The sequence below is a fragment of the Phycodurus eques genome, chromosome 19 (assembly GCF_024500275.1).
Source record: "Phycodurus eques isolate BA_2022a chromosome 19, UOR_Pequ_1.1, whole genome shotgun sequence".
Lineage (NCBI taxonomy): Eukaryota > Metazoa > Chordata > Actinopteri > Syngnathiformes > Syngnathidae > Phycodurus > Phycodurus eques.
In genome coordinates, this window is record NC_084543.1 from 6,242,985 (window position 1) to 6,262,230 (window position 19,246).

Genomic DNA, 19,246 nt, shown 5'->3' on the forward strand with positions numbered 1-19,246 from the left:
TTCCAAAAATAAAGTTCCAGATGACTAAAAACTTGATACTTTTAAAGATTTTCCTCATCAATTGTTGTTTTTAGCTCTTAGTAATGCTCCTTCAAACAAATATTGAAGGAGAGTTTAAACCAGGAAGCCCTAAAATGATCTCATTTTTCATGTTAGCTACTAGTTAAATTCATCTTGAAATGAAGAAGCACTAAAATAACTTGCAGAGGCGCCATACAGGTTTGTTTTTTTAATTACAGCTTTTACAATCATGATCATTATTGTTATCATATTATATTCAATTCACTACTCTCCAATAATATCAACTTAACCCATAAGACAATTTGTTTTTCCAAAATGTACACATACAAGTAGCATATCTTGACTGTCCATCATTTAAAACACATTTCTTTTTGTTTAGCTTCAAATGAAATGACCATCCATCTTAAAACTAAGTATGAAATGAACAGATAGTTTACACGCATACATACTGTACATACATACAATAGCAATTATCATAAAAAAAATGATAAAAATAAAATGCACACATTTTACAAAGTTCTTATTCCCAAGCTTCCACATCATTAGATGACTGACGTTCACTCTAAAATGGTTGATTTTGGCATGCATATGAACACAAATGTGTTATCTCTTATGTTCCCGTTTCAAAGGGTCATAAAGCACTTTGCTTATTGTTCCATTGTTTGTCCTGTTCACATTTGTGCATCTCGCTTATATTTTATGGCTTCAGAACATGTTACCACAAAAAAAACGTCCTGAACTGTGATTTTACTAAGAGTTGGTTATTACCTATCAAAAGCATCCAGTTCACCTGAAAGAATTGGAGTATTTATTGTTCTGAACAGGAGTGAATTCCCCCACCCAAAACTGTAAATTCAATGTGTCAGTATGGCCGTAGCACACTCAAAAACGGAAGTTGATTTTACGATAGGCGTTGGTCACTTTGTACGGAATCAAACAGCATCATGCCACAACAATGGTTTGAGAGATAAAGACAGCGAGATGACTCAAAAGGCATCCATTCATTATAATATCTTTTGACCTCATGCACTCAGAGTGCATGAGGTCACTTCCTGGCTTTTGCGCTTGTTTTCCTTGGGTCATTTGCGTCTTTTTCCTCAGGTCAGGATGGTGGTAGAGGTCTGCAAAGTGATATAGATCATAAGAGTGAGGTAAAACGCTTCGCTTCTGCTGGCTGTGCTCAAGACGACCCAAAAGCTACTCTCACCTCATGTGCTTTTGTCTTAGCAAGAATATGTTCTCACTGATGCCGACTCTCCTCTTTGACCCGAATTCACTGATGGAAAGAAGGTAATTATGTTATGTAGTAACCATCCATCCAACCATCCTCTTTTGACTGTAATTAAAGTTGACACTTCAATTTTAAACACTAACGCTGCCAGAATTACACCTACTTTCTTATAATTAACCCGAATACATCTTACAGAGCCCTATAAGGTAACCCAAAAAATTAGAATGCCTTCTATAGTCAGTTCTACACCACTGTAAACTACACCTGCAATCATAAATTCATTAATGTATCAGTTTATTGATTAGACATTGTCAATCAAAATCATGAAATGTTTAATGTTACTCTTGTACTGGATTTCATTAGACTGTGTGTTCTTATAATGAAGTGGCCGGTGAGTACGTAGAATATATGAAATCACCATATGACTTCTGATGCTTTTCCACTAAATTGCTTGTTTTGTGGACGTCAAAGTTTTAACTTAAATGTCCCTCTCCTCACCTTCACTTTGGACTTTCCTCAGGGTGACAGACGGGGTAGAGATCGCAGAGGCACGGAAGTTGGCCGGTAACGTTTCCGAAGAGTCGGAGGTCACGCCGCGAAGGTCTTTCTCCCGGAACATCTTCCTCCACGAGGGCGAGCGTGTGAACGTTTTGATGCCGTCCTACAGAAGGCACAATGCGCTAATGTTAGTCATTAACTCGGCCTCCATCGCATGGGGACGTTGGATTAAGTATTGTTTGTTGTGACAAGGCGCCACCAGGGGTTCAATTTTACACACTGTGATTGGCCAATTAACAGTGATGTGAACACAGCTCAAGCACCAAGGGTAAGGACAAAACATATTTCAACACAAAAATAAAGGAGGGATTCCAAATAAGCATCATCTTGACTGATTATTCTGCTGGCAGTACCTCATCTGGCCTCCTCTCTGTTCCCATGGAGATGAGAGCATTGTACTCCTTTTCCAAGAGCTGTCTCGCCTGCAAACCAAGAAGATTCGATAAAGTACCCGTCTAGGCACTTGAGCCCATTTCTCACAGATGAGCTGGATAAGCTTTGAATAGTTTGTAGGTGTTTGTCTATACCTGCGTGTTCTGATTGGGTATCTGGAGAAGAAGAGCCAAGTCAGTGTAGTCAAAGGTGTCGTCGAGAGCCAGCAGGGCCCCGTGAACTCCGCTCTCTAACAGGTTGTCTGCAAACTCTTTGAGACCGATGGACTGCACCCAACACATCACACGCTCGTTGGACCACACCATCACATCTGAGGAGAGGGACACGTGGACAAAGTTGAAACTGACACCTGCGGTGTGTACAATCAGCAGGAAGTTGTCATCACCTTGGTTCTGATGTTGACTATCCTCTCTCCTCCTCTCCAGCTCCTTCCTGTCATAGTTCAAGCGCTTCAAGCACATGATGCCATAGTGAAGACTCACCCTACGGAGACGCAGAGTGTGCAGGTGAAGAAATAGATCAAGAAGAATCTGGAGATAAAAAAATGTCACCGATACTCCAACCTGTGGAAACTGTCCACCATCTTCAGCTGGCCCCTCAGCTCTTTCTTGGTGAGGTGATCGAGCATTCGGGCGTCCACCAGTGACTCCATGAAGTAAGAGCGATACTGGGGCAAACCCAGACTGGGCAGCCACTCATTTCCCACCCACTCGTGGTTCATATCACCGTAAGCCAGGATCTGTGGATGGAAAAGGCAATGACTACAGTGATAAAACTAATATCTTGTGAGTGACGCCCTATTGACCCCTATACTCACCTGATCCCAGCTGAACTCTTTCTGCTCCTTGTGGTTCGAAATAGGGAAATAGTGAAAGAGAAGAGGAATGGAGAGGTGCACAAAGAGCAAACGTGTGTATTTGCATGTGTGTGTGTGTGTGTGTGTGTTATGGTGAAAACGGTATGAGGAGAGGGAAGGCAGAAGAAGGAAAAGTTTCTGTTAGTGAAAATTAGTTGGGGAAAAAAACATTACATCTGCACAGATTTTAAGGGAGCGGTAAGGGAAAGGTGTCGCCAAACAGGCCTAATAAAAGACAAAGAAAAAGAAAAGAAAAAACATGTCAAGTTGACGATAACATCGGAACGATTAAAGATATTTTGTTTGTTCAGTCAGAACTGTTGTTTTGGAACCTTTTGTATACTTAAGGACAACATAAAACAAATAACATCAGTCTTACTGGTTTAGTGGCAGCAGCGAGTGACTCCATCTCAGCATGTGTCATCCAGATATTACTGGTTGACTGCGAAGACAGAATTCAAAATGAATCCAACCTCTGTTGACTGCTGGTTGGGTTTTAGGACACAAGACAATGTTTGCGGGGGTCTTACAGAGCGTGTGCTTGCCGGCGCTGACGGGCTGGTGAGGGAAACCATTTCCTGGATGGCTAGTCGGAGTTTGAGCCTGTGCAGAGGGTTGCTTATGCCAATCTCTCGCTGGATCTCCGTGTCCGAAAGGTTGGCCATAATGGCGCCGCTCTTCACGTTGGCGCGGCATGCTGCCACGTACCATGCCGGCATTCCTACCCACAACTGCAGAAAACAGCACAAACATTTTTTTTAGTCCGTACAAACTATCCGGTGACCCAAAAGAAAAGCTGCTATAACTATACCTCAAGCCATGTAACAACCGTTGGACCATCCCATGAGGCAAAAGGCAGACCCTGACGACAGGCCTCCTCGAGTAGGTCATGCCTGGCAAGGGAGTGGAATATTAAAAGTACATATAAAGAACATCACTTCGATGCGGATTTTAGATAGTAACATGATTTTGTTTGTGAATGATTTCAATCTCACTTCTTTTTGCTTCGACGGTCTTTTTCTACTGTTCCGGTCCCAAGTTTAGCCAGGCCCAGTGGGTCTGCTGGGCCCAAGTCATCTGAAGGAGTCGAGGCTGGAATGGTTCACAGATACAATGTTCAGTTGCGAAGACCAGAGCACAAGAAAACGCCAGGCAAAATGCTTTCAATGAAGACACTCGCCCAAAGAGGTAGACTCGCGTCCAGGTGCACCGATCCTCCCCTTTTCCTTTTTTCCAAAGAGACGGCCAATGGAGGACTTAATGCTTTTCTTTTTGCTAGCTTTGTGGAGGGAATCCTGGCTCGCGGTGATGGCCCCGTCAGCAGACAGACTAAGGATAAACGCGTGAACGGTGTGAAAGGAGGAACCCACCACATTCTGGCTTTTTGGCAGCCAAGCATCTCAGATTCCAAATTTCTTATACCTGCGAAATTCCCTGTGGTCATCGAGGCCCGCTCCTGGGTGAGTGTGTGTCATCCGGTCAAGTCGGAGGGCTCGAGGGACAGCGGGAGGGTTGGAATCGATCAAGGCTAGCGCTCGACACTCTTCACCATCTTTGCTGTTCTGTATGGGGTCAAGAGTTCATTCGATTTTACACAGAAGTGCTAGCCAATGGATTGTCTTTGTAAAAAGGCAAATGAGACAGCCTTTTTTTTTACCTGTCTCTCATTCTCCCTTGCAGGAGAATGTGGCAGGCGGGGGGTGGAGTGGCCAGAACTGGGGGGTGAGGGAGACGCCAATGTAGAGGAGGTGATGGAGGGGGTCATGTATCCCCGACCAACACTGTCTCGGCCTCCCAGTGAAGAGGACGGAATTGTGGGTGCGTCCAGTGCCACGCTGCTAACCCGACTCTCAATCTCTTCCGCCCTCAATTCTGTGCTCTCCTTTTCCTCCTGGATGAGTCTGAGAGGACAATCAGAAAGAGCAATTAAAACATGTCCCTAAATAGCATCAGTATCTCAAATCATTCCCCTTAACGGCAATTAAGATTGCATACTTAATCTCCTTGTTGATGGCCTCCAGTTGCTCCTGTAGCATAATAGCTAAAGTCTGTACGTCTGTCTGCCCGCTAGGCGATAGCAGCTCTGACCCAAATAGAGTCTCCCTGTCATCTTCGTCATCAGAGCAGACTCCCTCCACGCCCTCAAACCCTGGACCCATCATAGTGCCACTATCCCATTCACCGTACTGCAAGGAGGTAACATATAAAAGGAACATATGAAGCGATGGGTTGGAAGAACCGATGCGTCATCGTCTCAGCATGAGATGACCACCTTGTTACAGTCGTCCCGAGCTTGGCCCCAGCGGCCACGGTGACTCCGCCTGACCACCACCCCACCGGAGGAGCTGCTGTAGCCAGCCGGGAGGGAGCCGCCGCCCTGCGGGTACCGCAGCTCTGAGGCGCTCCCTGGGAGAGATCTTCGAAACAAGGTGGATGGAAGTGAGCTCACGCTGCCCGCCCTACAGTGACAAACAGAATTTGCTTAGTCCATCATACACGTAAATGACAATGCTTCTAGCCACTCGGACGATATTTTTCTTTATCTGGTCGTGACTGAGCGTGGTATACATCAAGTCTTTTTATGGTTCATTATGACAAACCTGGAATAAGATGAGCCAGGCCTGCCCCTCAGCTGGTCCAGCTCAAGTTGGATCCGTTCCAGCTCAGCGATGAGCTGCTCCTGGAATACAAAAGGAAAAGGAGTAGATGTCACCTTGTAAATTTGTGTTTTCCTCAGCGAGAATGTTTAAAGACTGGTTAGCATGAGGAAAACACCTCAACTTGACAGCTGAATACCTTGTTAGCAAGAAGGTCATCCTGGATTTTTTTCATATTGGCCAGTTCTTCAGAGAGAGCATTCTAGAAAAGAAGAAATGAAATATATATTAGGTACTTGTTAATGCCACCGAACCTTTAATGAGTTGACGAGGTTACCTTTTCTTCCAGTGCTGCCATCCTCTCTTTAAGATGCAGCTGAAGTCTCTCGTTGGACTCGGACAGAAGTTTGTCGACGGTATCTGAGAGTCGTTTGTTGTGTTCGTCATTCATTTTTTCCCTCTGCCTCGCCTGAATGGAGCAAGTGGAAACTGCACGTTGCTGGACAGGAGACGATTTTTGATTGCCTTAAAAACCGAGGAAGCTCGATGATGTTTACCCTCTGTAGCTCTTGGTTCTTCTCTTCAAGCTGAGCTTCCATTTGCCGTAGTCGCTCCTCAAAGTTACCATGGCGCTCTTCTGCCTAAAAGAAAAGAAACCGTCAGTCAGAAAATCATGCATTCCCAAGGCGTAAAAATCGAGTTTCAAAGGTACAAAAGCTTCACTTTTGAGGATATAACCCCAGTTGTACACTTTTTTTTTCTACAACAGTTTGATCAACTACCAAAAGCTATGAGAGAAATACCTAAGAGCCGTTTAAATGTAAGGTTTGTTCCTCTGTACCTTGTTGAGAGCAGCAACCCTTTGTGCGAGCTGCGCTTCGATCTCAGGCAGCGTCTCAGCTCGTTGCAAGGTTTGCTGGAGCTTCTGCTTGGCTTCATCCAAACGCTCCTGCAGTTGCCTGTTTTTCTCTTCACTCTGCCTATGGAGGGACTCCTTGCTGGCCAGATCGTTTTCGAGCTTGTCCTTGATATCATGGAGGGAAGTAGCTTCCCTTTGAGCGCTGAGGTACCTTCACACCACACCAGATGATATTGTAACCAAAGTATTGAGATGCACCTCGTCCTCATCCTAATCATTGATCCGCCCAAGACATTTTAGACAATTCAATGCTTCCAATTTCGTGGAAACAGTTTAACAAAGGTACTGTTCTGTTTCAGCGCGACTATACTCCTATGCACAAGTTTAGTGTAAATACCTAAACTCCATCAAACACCTCAATGCGAGGACAAGATGCATATTTTATTCCACTTTTATCCATTGAACAGGAAACTAATACAGACTGCATATAATGTTGTGAGTTTTCTAATAATATGTGCAATTACCCTTGAAATTGGTTACCTGCGTTCTAGTGTTGTAATCCGTTCCTCCATGTCCTCTCTTTGGCAAAGGGCCTGAAAGAGGAAGAGATTTTTTCACAAAGGCACTGAGAAGTTCTCGGATATCTGTGAAAAATCTATCGGTTTCATTAGTTTGTCTTACGTCACTGAATTTCCAGTGTACTCGACAGTATCTCAGAAGTAGGCAGATGACAAAAGGCTTGATTGGTTGTTTAATTCCACACATTGTTAAGACAACAGGCAAATATTTTGGGGGAATAAAATGGACAATGTCTCCTTTTAAGGTGTGACATGACCCTTAAAATGATATACTCAATGACATACTGTCTGCCAATTGCGTTCAGATCTTCACTGGAAGCCCCCGGAGTGAAAGGAGCTCAGGGTTTTGGCCAGCAAAGGACAGATTGGCCCAACAGACCTCTTTCACTTCCCGTTGGAGCTTCTGATTGGCCTCCTCCGACTTTGTCACCTCCCTCCTGGCGGACGCAAGCTGTTCCTCTATTTCGCCAACCTGACGAGATGCCACAAAGGGACGCAGGACGACAACCCAAGTGAGTCAGTTTTCACTCCCACAGCAGCGAGTGTAAATAAATAGTGACAGTGATTCATCACAAATAGCCATCGAGTCTTAGTAATGCTCTTAAAAAGCCAAAGTGACATAAACTTAACATGCTGACTTGAGAGTAATGTACAGTCATAATTTCTTGAAAATGAAAAGCAGTATTTGTTTCACAGTATATGTATCCTTTTTATTTAGGACATTATTCTAGCATTTCTTTATGTACGGCATTTTATGCTATGACTTTGCACAATTTGACCATAGGATGTTGTAAGTGTGCAAAATCCTTTAGATTGCGAAAGCACCTCCTATGCAGAGTCACCTTGAGGCAGTGGTGGCTCACACTATCAGAACCTCTGACCTACATTTACAACATACATTCTAACATTTCATTCATGAAATTGACTGAATTTAACCCCAACAGTCTCTCCTTTTATTTTGGTTCCGGTACTAAATGCAGGACCCCATAACTCCTTCGTCCAGGCCACCCCAAAGGTTTTATTTCCCAAATCAGTTCACTTTGTTGAACTTTGTAGACCTTTTTGACATCCACCGTGTGCAAATCAAGAATTTGCTTTGTGAAACGCATTGTAAGGGGGGAAACCGCTCCCACTCACCTGCCGGCACATGAGGGCCAGCCTCTCTCTTAGCTGGGAGAGTTCGGCTCGCTGACGCTCTATTTCTACTTCCCGCTGTCTTTCCAGCTCGCTGTCCTCCAGGCCAGAGGCGGGACCGTTGGGTAGTCGCTGAGGTGGCGACAGTAATTTAAAAAAAACATTAGAATTTTGTGAGCGAGGAAGGTTGCGGCAATGCAAGATTTCACAAAAGTAGAAATCACACTCATGATACCCATACATCTACTTTTCTACTTGACCTCTGGTCGCTAACACGTACACAAAAACAAAACAACTGGAACCAACATCCATAAAACCCTCCCTTACATCTTTCCCGCCGTCCACCCCTTGTTGACGCCTTTTAATTTGGTCTCTTAAAGAGATTACCTAGAAAGAGGGACACAAAGCAGGCCAACAGAGAGCACCATTAAACATTAGTTTGTCACTGGGGAGCATGTATTTGTTAGGGAGGCAAATTGATACAACTTTACCTCTTGAGAAGACGCTGCTAGTTGATCCTCCAACATGGACACCCTCTCGAGGGCCACTCGCAGACGCTCTCGAACCTGCAAGAGAGGACAAGGATGGTGCCAAATATGTCTAAATGTGGGCTCATTCATTTGCTTTTCTCTGAAAAGTGTTAGATTAAGAAAGACTAAAGAAAATTGGCGATCCAGATAACATTGCATTCCGCACACCAGCAAATCTTTTCTCATGCAACTAAGAAGTAGTCTTTTCATATTTACGTTTTTGTTGTTCAAAAGTCCTAAACAAAATCATTTGTAATTTCCACTTTCAATGTATGCTCAGAGTCTAAACCAGAGGTGTCAAGCACACGGCCAATGGGCCAAAATCGGCCCACCAGTGGGTCCAATCTGGCCCGTGGGATGAATTTTGGAAAATGATATAAAAGACACAAAAAAGCAATTTTATCTATCTTATGATCATCAGTACAACTTTATATATACAATTTTCGATCATTATTTGTACATCTGTTCTAATCATAATGTGATATCCCGTTCCAGTTCCATCTTGACTAAATGTTTTGCCAAAGTGAACAGAAAAATAACACAAAATAATACAAAAATAAAAAAAAAAAAAAAAAAAAAGGGATTTATGAAATTATTTAACTGTTCTGTTTCACTTGAGTTCAAATTGTACAGTATGTAGCCACTGGTTTGACACACTTGGTCTAACCCAAACCATCAAACTAACCCTTCCTAAGTTCCTAAAATACATGTCGACACCCAAACTTTCCGGCAACTTCCTATGACAGTGGTGCCTGGAGATCCGAGTGAACTGACTTAAGAATTTTGAGATCCGAGCTGTCATTCGGTCTATTTTTTGACTTGCGAGCACAAACTTGAGATACGAGCACTTGAATTGTGGCAGTGAACCGACTTCAACTCGCGTCACCGTAAGCGGCACTTTGGCAAATATTGACTAATTCATCAAAAGAGAGGCTTCCTGCTGTTTGCTGTCACGCTCAGTTGAAGTTTATTGTCAAAGTAAACATAAAACAAAGAAAATAACACGTGTAATTCAAACAGCCACATTTTGGCTTCCTTTGCGTTAGGAAAATCCGGTTTGCTTAATCCTAACAAACAATTCAAAATGCCATAAACAGGCTAACGAATAGCATCTGTGTGTTGGCGTTGTACCCCTTCAAGCGATGGATATTTGAACACAAATGGTGAAGCAGCACATGTAAACATACACTATAACAACACTCACAGGCATATATTCTTTATCCTCTGGTAAAAACGTCTAATATTACTGCAGCTTACTGAGCTGAGTTGTGACCGTCTCTATATATATATCCGTATTTCTGTATTAAACGGCCCCCAGGTGGCCAAGGCACACACACCAGAAGGAGCCGTACAGTCAAACGGTACAAATTCATCTCAAGGAACCACTGTATTAGGAGTGAGAAATAAGAAATACTGCATTTTTTATTATTATTATTATCATTATTATTATTATTATTATTATTATTTTGTAGTGTGATACCGTAACTATAAATCTTAAAAGTTTTGAGCCACCTTCTCATCCAGAGCTTTGTGGTGCTCAAAGAGAGACTTGAGGGCCTTGAGGACTTCCACCTCACTGGACACTCCCGCCGGTGACTGGGCTTGCCTCTTGACCACCGTCATCCTCAGACTGCGCTCGTGACGGGACACCAGACACTCCAGGTGCTCCAGCAACAACTGTCGGAGCGAGCCGGTTGTGTGCAGACGGGATGGTTAGGAGGGGAGAAGATAGAGGACAGATACGGATAACATATGGAGTAGAAAAACGAAGAGCGGCAGCAAAGTGAATTAGTGTCACGCCCACATGTACGACCGCAAAGGGTGAGGGAGATAACACTGTGGCTGTCAACGTGCTAATGGGGAAAAATGGCCGCTAAACATCTTACACGTGTGTTGTTTCTCTCCGCCTTGAGCTCAGCAATCTCCTCCTCCCTCTCCAGAAGCTGCTCCCGGCAAACGTTGAGCTCTTTCGTCAACACAGCAAACTCCTGCAGAACGCAAGAGATGCATTCAAGGGCCAACAAAACAAACCTTTTAAACGGCGCGTCGTTTAGAGCACGCATGTGTGTTTTGGGGGATGAAAACAAGCGAAGCCAAACATAAAAATAGAATTCAGATGCTGTGAGAATAACAGATTTACACAGAAACATAAGATCCACAATAGAAGCCCAGCTGCGATGTACAACGACATAATAATCATGCAAATCACTGATACACTTTCCACCGCCACTCGTCTTGTGAGCACATGGATGCATTACATCACTCAGTTACACATATGGCCCTACACCGGAATGCACAAGAGACCCCCCCCCAACCCCCACCTCATATAAAAACCCGACAAGCATAGTGTTGATGTGTCATTTTACAACACCACTGAGGACACATTTTGCAGCTTTGAAAGAGGACGTAGTCCTTATCATGCAAAACAAAACCATAGCAAATTTGTGCGTCCACAATGTATTTTAATTCAGTTTGGTTAATGAGTCTCTCTCTATATAGCGATGTCTCTGTGACAAATAACTACAGAAATAAATAAATAAATCTGACTATAACAAGGACGTTTTCAGTTCCTGCCTTTGTGCTTGGAAAGATTAGACAGAAGCGATGGCTCAATGAGAAAAGAGCCAAAGAGAGGTGGATGCAGATGGCGACACAGTGGGTCTTTGGGATTGTTTCTGGTTTGGATGGCGGTCAGCATCCCAGTTGGCCTTTCTTGTTCTTTTTTGTCTTTTTCCATCTCACGCTATCTCTTTGTACGTGCGTGCAAACGTAATCCGCTGCTCGACCTGTGATAAATCGTAAAAATGCTGGAGGTGATTTCAGCTAGCTCTCTTTTGTATGAAAAGTGACAAAATACAGTTTATAGCTTTTGAAGTAATATGTTTGCCTCTGAGAGTACCGGTATGTCCATTTTAGTTTAAATCATTATTTAAATTGTTTTATTGTTTAAATCAATTCTTTCCAACAAGAATGGCCTGCACAGAGGACAAAGAAGTGGAGCAGACATTTACTATACCTAATGAGAAGCTTAAAGGTGTAATTTGCAGTTGGGGGAAAAATGATTTTTTTTAATCACGTTAAAACTGTTAGTATGACCTGACAGTAGAATATTATTAAAATGATCTTTTGAAACAAATTACACCTCTCTCACGCCATCTAATGGCTGTAATTTAATTGTAATTATTATTTTACAACTGGGCAGGGCGGAGTAAGAAAAGCCAGTGAGAGAACGTAGTGACTGAATAAGCTTGTCGATCATTTGTCCACATCCACCGCACAGAGAGACTCACGGGGTCAAAATCTACTTGAGTTACTAATTTCCTGTCAACCAGTTCCAATCCATTGCATTTTGGTAAACGAATTGCCCATGTCTTGTGTTTAATTACCAATAACAAAACAGTGACAAGAAAATTCATCCAATTAAATCAATGTTTCATTTGTTGAGTATTACTCACAAATATAATCGATTTATAACTCCATTAATACCTTTCCGACAGTGTCAATCAGCACGATGTATAATTATCTTTATTAAGGCAGATTCTTTTTTTAATATATTTACTACTGTTTGCGATGAAATGACATCAAAGACCTCTTTGTACTTATTTACATAAAGGTTCCCCCCCAAAAAAGCCTCTTAATTGCTTCATTTATAATAACGTGAATACCTAAAATACAAATGATTAGCTTTCACCTGGAAAGCAGAAATAAATTAAGTAATTTTACTAAATTCCCAAAAACTGTAGCTGTCTGCTTTTGCGTTTGAACTCTTTAATTAAAGACTATGCGACTATCTCTCCACAACTCGCAGATGAAGAATCTCCATTAAGCTATCTTGTGCTCACACACATTTTCCTCTGTGGATCCTGGCGGGATTCTCAGCAGTACAGCCGAGAAGACAGCAGAGTGCGACAGCAAAGTAAACATGCCTGTAGACGCCTCACACACTGTCAGAAGTGGGGATTGATCCCGGAGGAAAACGCCAAAGCTGTTCATCATAGCTGGAGGAAGAAATCCTCAAATAACACTCATTATTAATCAGCAAATCCTCCCAGTATACTAAAGAGGATTCCTAGACTATCAAGTATTCATTCCCACCATTTAGCAGATATCTTGCGGCGTTATTTATCACCGACACCTGATGACACAACAAGTGGAAATCAGCGAGGGACTTTCAGCCACGATGTCAACACGAACCTGCTCTAGCTAACAGTAGAAGAAACATTAGCGAGGGTGCGGAAGGAGGATTTTTGCATTCTCTTAGTGTGCTGCTCGCTGCCGCTTGAACTGTCACTGCAAAGGCTTACCGTCTCATGAGCTCACTTCACAGCCAAGTACTCATACACCACTCCACTGTGATACGACGCGGCAGCAACAGTTACCTCACAGGGCGCTCGCTTAATTTACTGCACTGACACAAAAACGTACACATATATCTAATTAACACTTGCACAACCTAATGAGAGTTTTAGTTTTCATGTTTAATTCTCCTTTTAAAAAGGTCATTTTAAAATGCTACACTTTTTCACAGCCCCAACACTGATCAGTTCCAAATTATTGGACGTTTTCGGCAAGATTCAAATCAAGATTATGTATCGAAAAGTGAATATGTCATGGCTAAGCCAGAATAATGTCACACTCCCACAAAAGAAAAAGAAGTGATTAGCTACAATCTACCTACAATACCATGATATCATTGCACATGTGTCACATAATACAACTAACCAATTCTGTGTACTTTGTCAATATATTACTTATTACTCATTTTTTGGTGCTCATGAGTCATATATTGTATAGTACACTGCAGTAAATGTGTGTGTGCTCTCAATATCAAATCCCAACAAATAAAAAGAGGACAAGTTAAGTGAGCATCATAACAATCTCCACGTGCGATGCAAATACGCACCCGTCCAGTAAAGGGGGTGACATCTGAACCTTCCGACTGATTTGCGTGTTAATTCAGGGGTTTGCGATGGGATGCTGTGATGTATTAATCACAGATATACCGTCCGACCGGCGGTGGTTTGCGTCACCCAAATGGCATCCGCACAGTACACTTGCAACCGAGCTGAACAGAACTAGTAGCCGCTGTGAAGCTGGGCCAAATCGACCTTTGACCCCGGAAATGTAAACCTGCTGTAGTCGTAATAAACCTTTTTGGGCAAGGAAAATAAAGCCTGTCAACAACGTGAGGCTTTAACTATGCCCTGCTCCATGTTACAATGTCACCCCTCCACTGAAAACCCTTTCTGAGGGATAGGGAAATATTATGCGTATTATTCAGCTGCTGCTGTAATGTTTGGCGACTATCCGGATGCTCTTATTGTGAAGTAGTCAGAAAGTGAGAAATGCATGTGTGTGTGTGTGTGTGTGTATAATGCATTTGACTGTGCTTCATTACAGATTGTATGTAGTTTATCACAGCAGTTGCGACCACCACTGAAGTGGACCGGTGTGTGGCTAAATGATTGCTTTTGCAAGGCCTATTCCTTGTGTTTACACATTTACTGTATGTTTATACACACACACTGATGTACCTGTGGCAGGGCAATGGAGAGTTGCCTCTGAAGGGACTCCTTCTCGTGGCTGAGCTCTCGTAGGCGTAGCTGCGCCGTTCCCAGACTCTCCTGCGTCTCCCTCAGGTTCTCTAGCAGCCTCTCCCGCTCCGTCAGCATGTTGACCATCAGAGACTCCAGATTCCCCGTGCTGCCTCCTTCGTCTCCCCCGCCTCGGATATCCCTCCCGCCAAAGCCTCCTCCTCCTCCGCCGCCTCCCGTGGCACCGCCGGGGCCTCCCACCCCAGTCCCGGCAGGAGAGGGGGAGCCCCCTGACGTGCCGCTTCGCCCATCCTCAGAAATGGTGGGCATCACTTCGCACATCATCATGAGACCGGTGAGTGAATGTCAACTACTGGAGACTTGCAGAAAAAAAGTCTTGTATTTTTACGAGATTGTACGTACAAATACAGTTTGATGCTCAAAATGTAAAACTTTACATTTCTGGAGACATATAATCCCTTTGGTGAGCATATTTTCCTGTTTTTATTGCCTTTTCTTCCACGCCTCAGGCCTCACACCTGCACCTCTGGCCCTGTTCGTTCTTCAAAAAGTCCCAATCTGCATGGTAAGTGATCAGAATGTTTATGAGCTCAAAGGGAGGGCTGCTTCTAAGGAAAAGCCATTCTGTGCGTGGCTGGAACAGGTGGAGGGCGAGTATGGGGAGAGTGTGTGGCGGGAGATTGGGATAGAGGAGTGGATGTGCTCCTTGACTGCGTCCACAAGGTAGCACTTCTCACAGCAGAGTGCAATAGCTGCAAAAAAAAAAAAGATGCATGGCGTCAGACATTTCTTACATGAGTAAAACAACATGCTACAAAGATCATGTACAAACATTTAGTGATATTGGTTCCGTTTCAGAGCCTCAGGTGCACCTGAAAATCTGTACCAATAACTATGACCTTTAAGACCCTGTGAAGTGAATTCAGAGTACATGCCTGAATGTAATCGATAAAAACGTGCAAAGACTGAGAACGATGTAGTACTCATTTGTGGAGCTGTAACGTTAAACCGTTTTCCACCATTCTGATTCCCAGATTTTTTTGGGGCCTGGCTAAAACTGCGCCCAGTCTCACATTTTGAGCGTGCAGCATGAGTCGTCCCTCTCCCACTATTAAAAGCTTCAGATAGTCTGTTGGCTTGGCCGCTGTAGAGCGCCTCGTTGTTGGCCACGCGTGCACGCATTCGAGAACAGAGAGAATGTCTTCATTTTTCACCATTTTGAAGCCTTATTTTATATCGTTGTCAATCATTAAAACTTGGCAAGGTTGTTAACAACACTCTTCTCTGTGGTGTCTCAAATTTAGAAGACATGAATTTTCACTTTACAGAGACTTTGAAAATATAATAATGTTCATTTTTATTCAGTGTTAATTTAACGTTTATTATTGTGTGTGGTTTTCAGTATTGTAGGACTGTCGTGCACATTAATGAGAGGGTTTTTCCAACATTTTGCCCATTTCATGTAGAGTAGTGTATGTGCAGCTCACTATGATGCATTGCAGCTCTGAAAAATAATTATTATTACATGCAAACAGTACTAATTTAAATGATTCATTATCTTTTTTCTTACAACTCTCGTATTTTGATATCATTAGATTGTACACCTTATGTAATGCTGTGTCCGTTTCTTCAACTGTGCCTTTTTGGGCTAAGCTAGGCTAACTTAGCCTCGTACTGCATATTAGCTGTGGCGAGACATTAGAATGGTATTGATCTTCCCATTTCCCTCTTGACAAGAAGTGAAAAAAAACTAACATAAGGGCTTTGGAAATGCAATCTCACTCCACTTATCTTCATTTAATCAGCGTTGCTGTTGTGACTTACAGTACTGCGTATCGGTCCAATCTTGAATTTCCTCTCTCGCTGATTATGGCCTCTGTGTCACTATGTGAATCCGCGTCCAAAAATGCAATGGATTGCACATTAATAGAGTGCACTGTGTTATTCTTCCCTCTCTTATTGTTCACTGTCTCATCCACAAGACTGCTGTACTTATACAGGCTGGGCTTTTCGTGGTCCCGCAAAATCCAACATGTTGAGCAGAAACTGGTAGTAAACAAACAAAATAATAATTAAAAAAAAAGATAGGTTGTTAATCAAATGTGGACAACCATCCATCTTCTATGCCGCTTAGCCTGACTATGGTCGCGGATGAGCTGGAGCCTATCCCAGCTGACATTGGGCGAGAGGCTGGGCAAACCCTGAACTGGTCACCAGCCAACATCCGAGCACCAAAACTGTTCATTGGTAACCAAAGATACATCTTTGAATTGGCTCCTCATGCTGGTGAGCTGGCTAATAGCACTTTGCATCCTCACTGTGTGTCCCAGTAAATAAACTCTACTGATGGATGGTCACTGATGCAAAACAGAGTTTGCGCTGGCTGCGTTTACTTACTTTATTCTTGCCTGGAAGCAGGACATGGGACGTTTGCGTTGGGAGTTGTTCCAAAGGAAAAATTGTAAAATCGCAGCTGGATCTAATCAGAGACAATGTACAGACAAAGGTCGCGTTACACACCTCTGAATTTAGCAATTAATCAATTAAGGGTTGGTCTCTAGACCTCTTGGTCTGCCACCTGAATCTTTAGTTTACTAAGACCATCCATCCATCCATCCATCCATCCATCCATCGATTTTCTTTCGCTTATCCGTGGTCGATTTTCTTCGAACACAACATACCAATGCATTTGAAACCCATTGGTTTACCCGAAAGACAGAATCCCGAGAAGCAAACTCAACAATGTTGCTTGTGCAGTGCAGCGTAGTGAAGAGTGCAATGACCTCTACATCGGAGAAACCATGCAGCATTTGAACAGGCGCATGGCACAACATCGGTGACCGGATTCTTTGGGTCCACAGTCAGTGGTTTGTTTGCATCTCATTCCTTTGTGGAAAATCCCGTCCAAATTCTAGACCATCAAAAATAGAAAAGCCATCTCTCAAGGTCTAGGAGGTTTGAGGCATGTGCATATGAGTATGTCCTTACATCCCTCCCCCTAAGATTGTCACATTTGACTGGAAGAGAGGCCCTAGCAAGTTATTTTGCCAGAGCATTTGATTGTCTTGCCTGCCACTATACATATACATCGCTGGCATAGATAAATGAAGTACGATGAAGATGATGAATAAGATAATGAGGAAAAATACATATTTTTTCGGCTCAATTAAGCAACCGTTTTTAGTGGCATGTCTGATGATCTCTCATGACACCCTGGTTGGGAATCACCAGTTTAGATTACCATGAGGAATGACAGCCAGCGGAAATGTATGCCCCCCAATACTTGAATGTGCATTAACAAGGCCTACCTTTATTGTACATAACTGTACTTTTTTTTTTTTTTAAACAAATTATTGACCAATCATACGTTTTGAAAATGGCTCGCTCTCTTTGACGATGCAATGTAAATGGCTCGGCAAACATCCAAAAAATAAAAGTGATGGTTTGGGAGACCTGAGGATGCTGCCCGATGACAACATCATGCAGTTATCCATTTGGGCTCCGGCTACGGTACAGTATGTAGTTGTTAAAGTTGCAAAAGCTGAACATTTGAGGGTGCCACCCGTGTGGAAATCTCCAATTCTGTACTTTTGTTTTTGTTTTGTTTGCGTACATAATCACGTTACAGTATTGTTATCGTTTGAGCAAGTGTCACCCAAATTGAAATTCATGATGTAGCACTGGAGGAGTGTGCACATACACTACTTATTGTCCAGTACTATTAGAATCACTGAGTGAAAATTATAAGAAAATGCTGTATAGGGAAATGTTTGTTTGGGAAAATTATACAAGACACAGGTGGTGGGGGTGCTGAGTAAATATTAGGGTGGGGGTGATTGGGGGGGTTACAATCTCTCACAGGATACAAGATGCCCAGATGAAATGATACCTGCAACTCGACTAAATGTAAAAGCACCTTCCCACTGAAGGCACAACAACTCACCCCTCAGTCCACTTCCAGTGCCATTAAACGGCACCCCTACTCCACCCCCGCTGCCTCCACCCGTGGGTGAAGAAACGCGTCATTGGAATCGATAAGTGATTGTCGGCAGCTGCTTTGCGGGGAGGAAAACGCGGAACCGAACCAAACACGCCTTTTTTTTTCCTTTTTCTCCCCCCCCCCCCAATTGGAATCCACGACCATGCACTAACGGGAAAATGAAGAGATGACAAGTCGACCATGATCACCAGTGTTGGATGGTTAGATGGAAGGAAGCAGCCCTCGAATGCATTCTTCTAATAAAACATCCAATGTGTGTGGTGGCGTTTAAAAGAGCCTTTTATGGCAAACATGACACGATAAAACAATGCATGCTATACGCGCCCTGCATCCTGCAGCGCGCACGTCACGAGGTGCACCCAAAAAAAAAAAAAAAATAGATGCATGAAAACGAAATTGCAATTTCCTTTTCACCAAAGGCCCTCACATAATTACTCATTGTGTATTTTAAACATCTCCAGCCTTTAACGCTGCAAAGGCTTCCAAGCAGGGTCCACTCCTAGCACGATTGTTATAAGTGGCCATGTTATCGTTTAAGTAGCTTTGACTGGCTGCACACACAGTAAATAAAGCGTGCACACAACACACCTGTCAGTGGCTTGATGACAGCGCACGCACGCACGCACACACACGCGCGCGCACGCACGCACGCACGCTATAAGGAATTGCATTTCTATTTTTTTTTTTTTTTTTTTTTTTTTGGGTGTGCATGCATCCATTGTTTTGTCTCTCGCTGCAAAGTTGCATCCTTACCATAGCCGTCGTGGCTTAGCCTTGAGCGTCTGTATGTTTGGCGTTAAATAGTCCTCGGGTCCATTTGTGCGTGGGTCGGCAACCCTCATCCGGATCCGAGAAAAGCCCCACTCCTCTTCCTAATGTGTGTGTATGTGAGTATCCCCCCCCTCCCCCCTCCCCATCTCTTTTTTTCCCCACA

The 19,246-nt window shown here is 43.3% G+C and overlaps 1 protein-coding gene across 6 annotated transcripts; it reads right to left on the reverse strand.

Annotated features, from left to right (window-relative positions):
• Positions 1-229: 229 nt before the first annotated feature.
• On the reverse strand, positions 230-19,201 carry LOC133418067 (liprin-alpha-3-like). Of its 6 annotated transcripts, none has more exons than XM_061706416.1 (31): positions 19,066-19,201; positions 14,292-15,064; positions 10,644-10,745; positions 10,270-10,434; positions 8,719-8,793; positions 8,555-8,614; positions 8,231-8,359; positions 7,473-7,565; positions 7,056-7,108; positions 6,498-6,726; positions 6,214-6,297; positions 5,994-6,125; positions 5,856-5,918; positions 5,660-5,739; positions 5,332-5,476; positions 5,055-5,245; positions 4,717-4,960; positions 4,482-4,621; positions 4,240-4,388; positions 4,055-4,151; positions 3,871-3,952; positions 3,590-3,790; positions 3,439-3,501; positions 3,021-3,047; positions 2,767-2,942; positions 2,589-2,686; positions 2,338-2,513; positions 2,164-2,232; positions 1,751-1,913; positions 1,229-1,297; positions 230-1,142 (listed from the first exon to the last, which is right to left on the reverse strand). In XM_061706416.1, exons 2-30 carry the CDS (start codon positions 14,637-14,639, stop codon positions 1,245-1,247), a joined length of 3,687 nt encoding a protein of 1,228 aa, XP_061562400.1. In that variant the 5' UTR covers positions 14,640-15,064; positions 19,066-19,201; the 3' UTR covers positions 230-1,142; positions 1,229-1,244. The 6 variants fall into 6 exon arrangements, with proteins under 6 accessions (XP_061562400.1, XP_061562399.1, XP_061562397.1 ...); XM_061706415.1 differs by having other exon boundaries at positions 5,332-5,518; XM_061706413.1 differs by having other exon boundaries at positions 2,338-2,686.
• Between the last annotated feature and the right edge of the window lie 45 nt (positions 19,202-19,246).

Bases quoted from the DNA above. Each gene is read 5' to 3' on its own strand.
- LOC133418067 (XM_061706413.1), bottom strand. From the start codon at position 14,639: ATGATGATGTGCGAAGTGATGCCCACCATTTCTGAGGATGGGCGAAGC. The intron at 2,943-3,020 runs GTGAGTATAGGG...TTCCATCCACAG, and splicing joins AAGAGTTCAGCTGGGATCAG to ATCCTGGCTTACGGTGATAT. The intron at 1,298-1,750 runs GTGAGGAGAGGG...TCTTTCCATCAG, and splicing joins GAGGAAAGTCCAAAGTGAAG to TGAATTCGGGTCAAAGAGGA.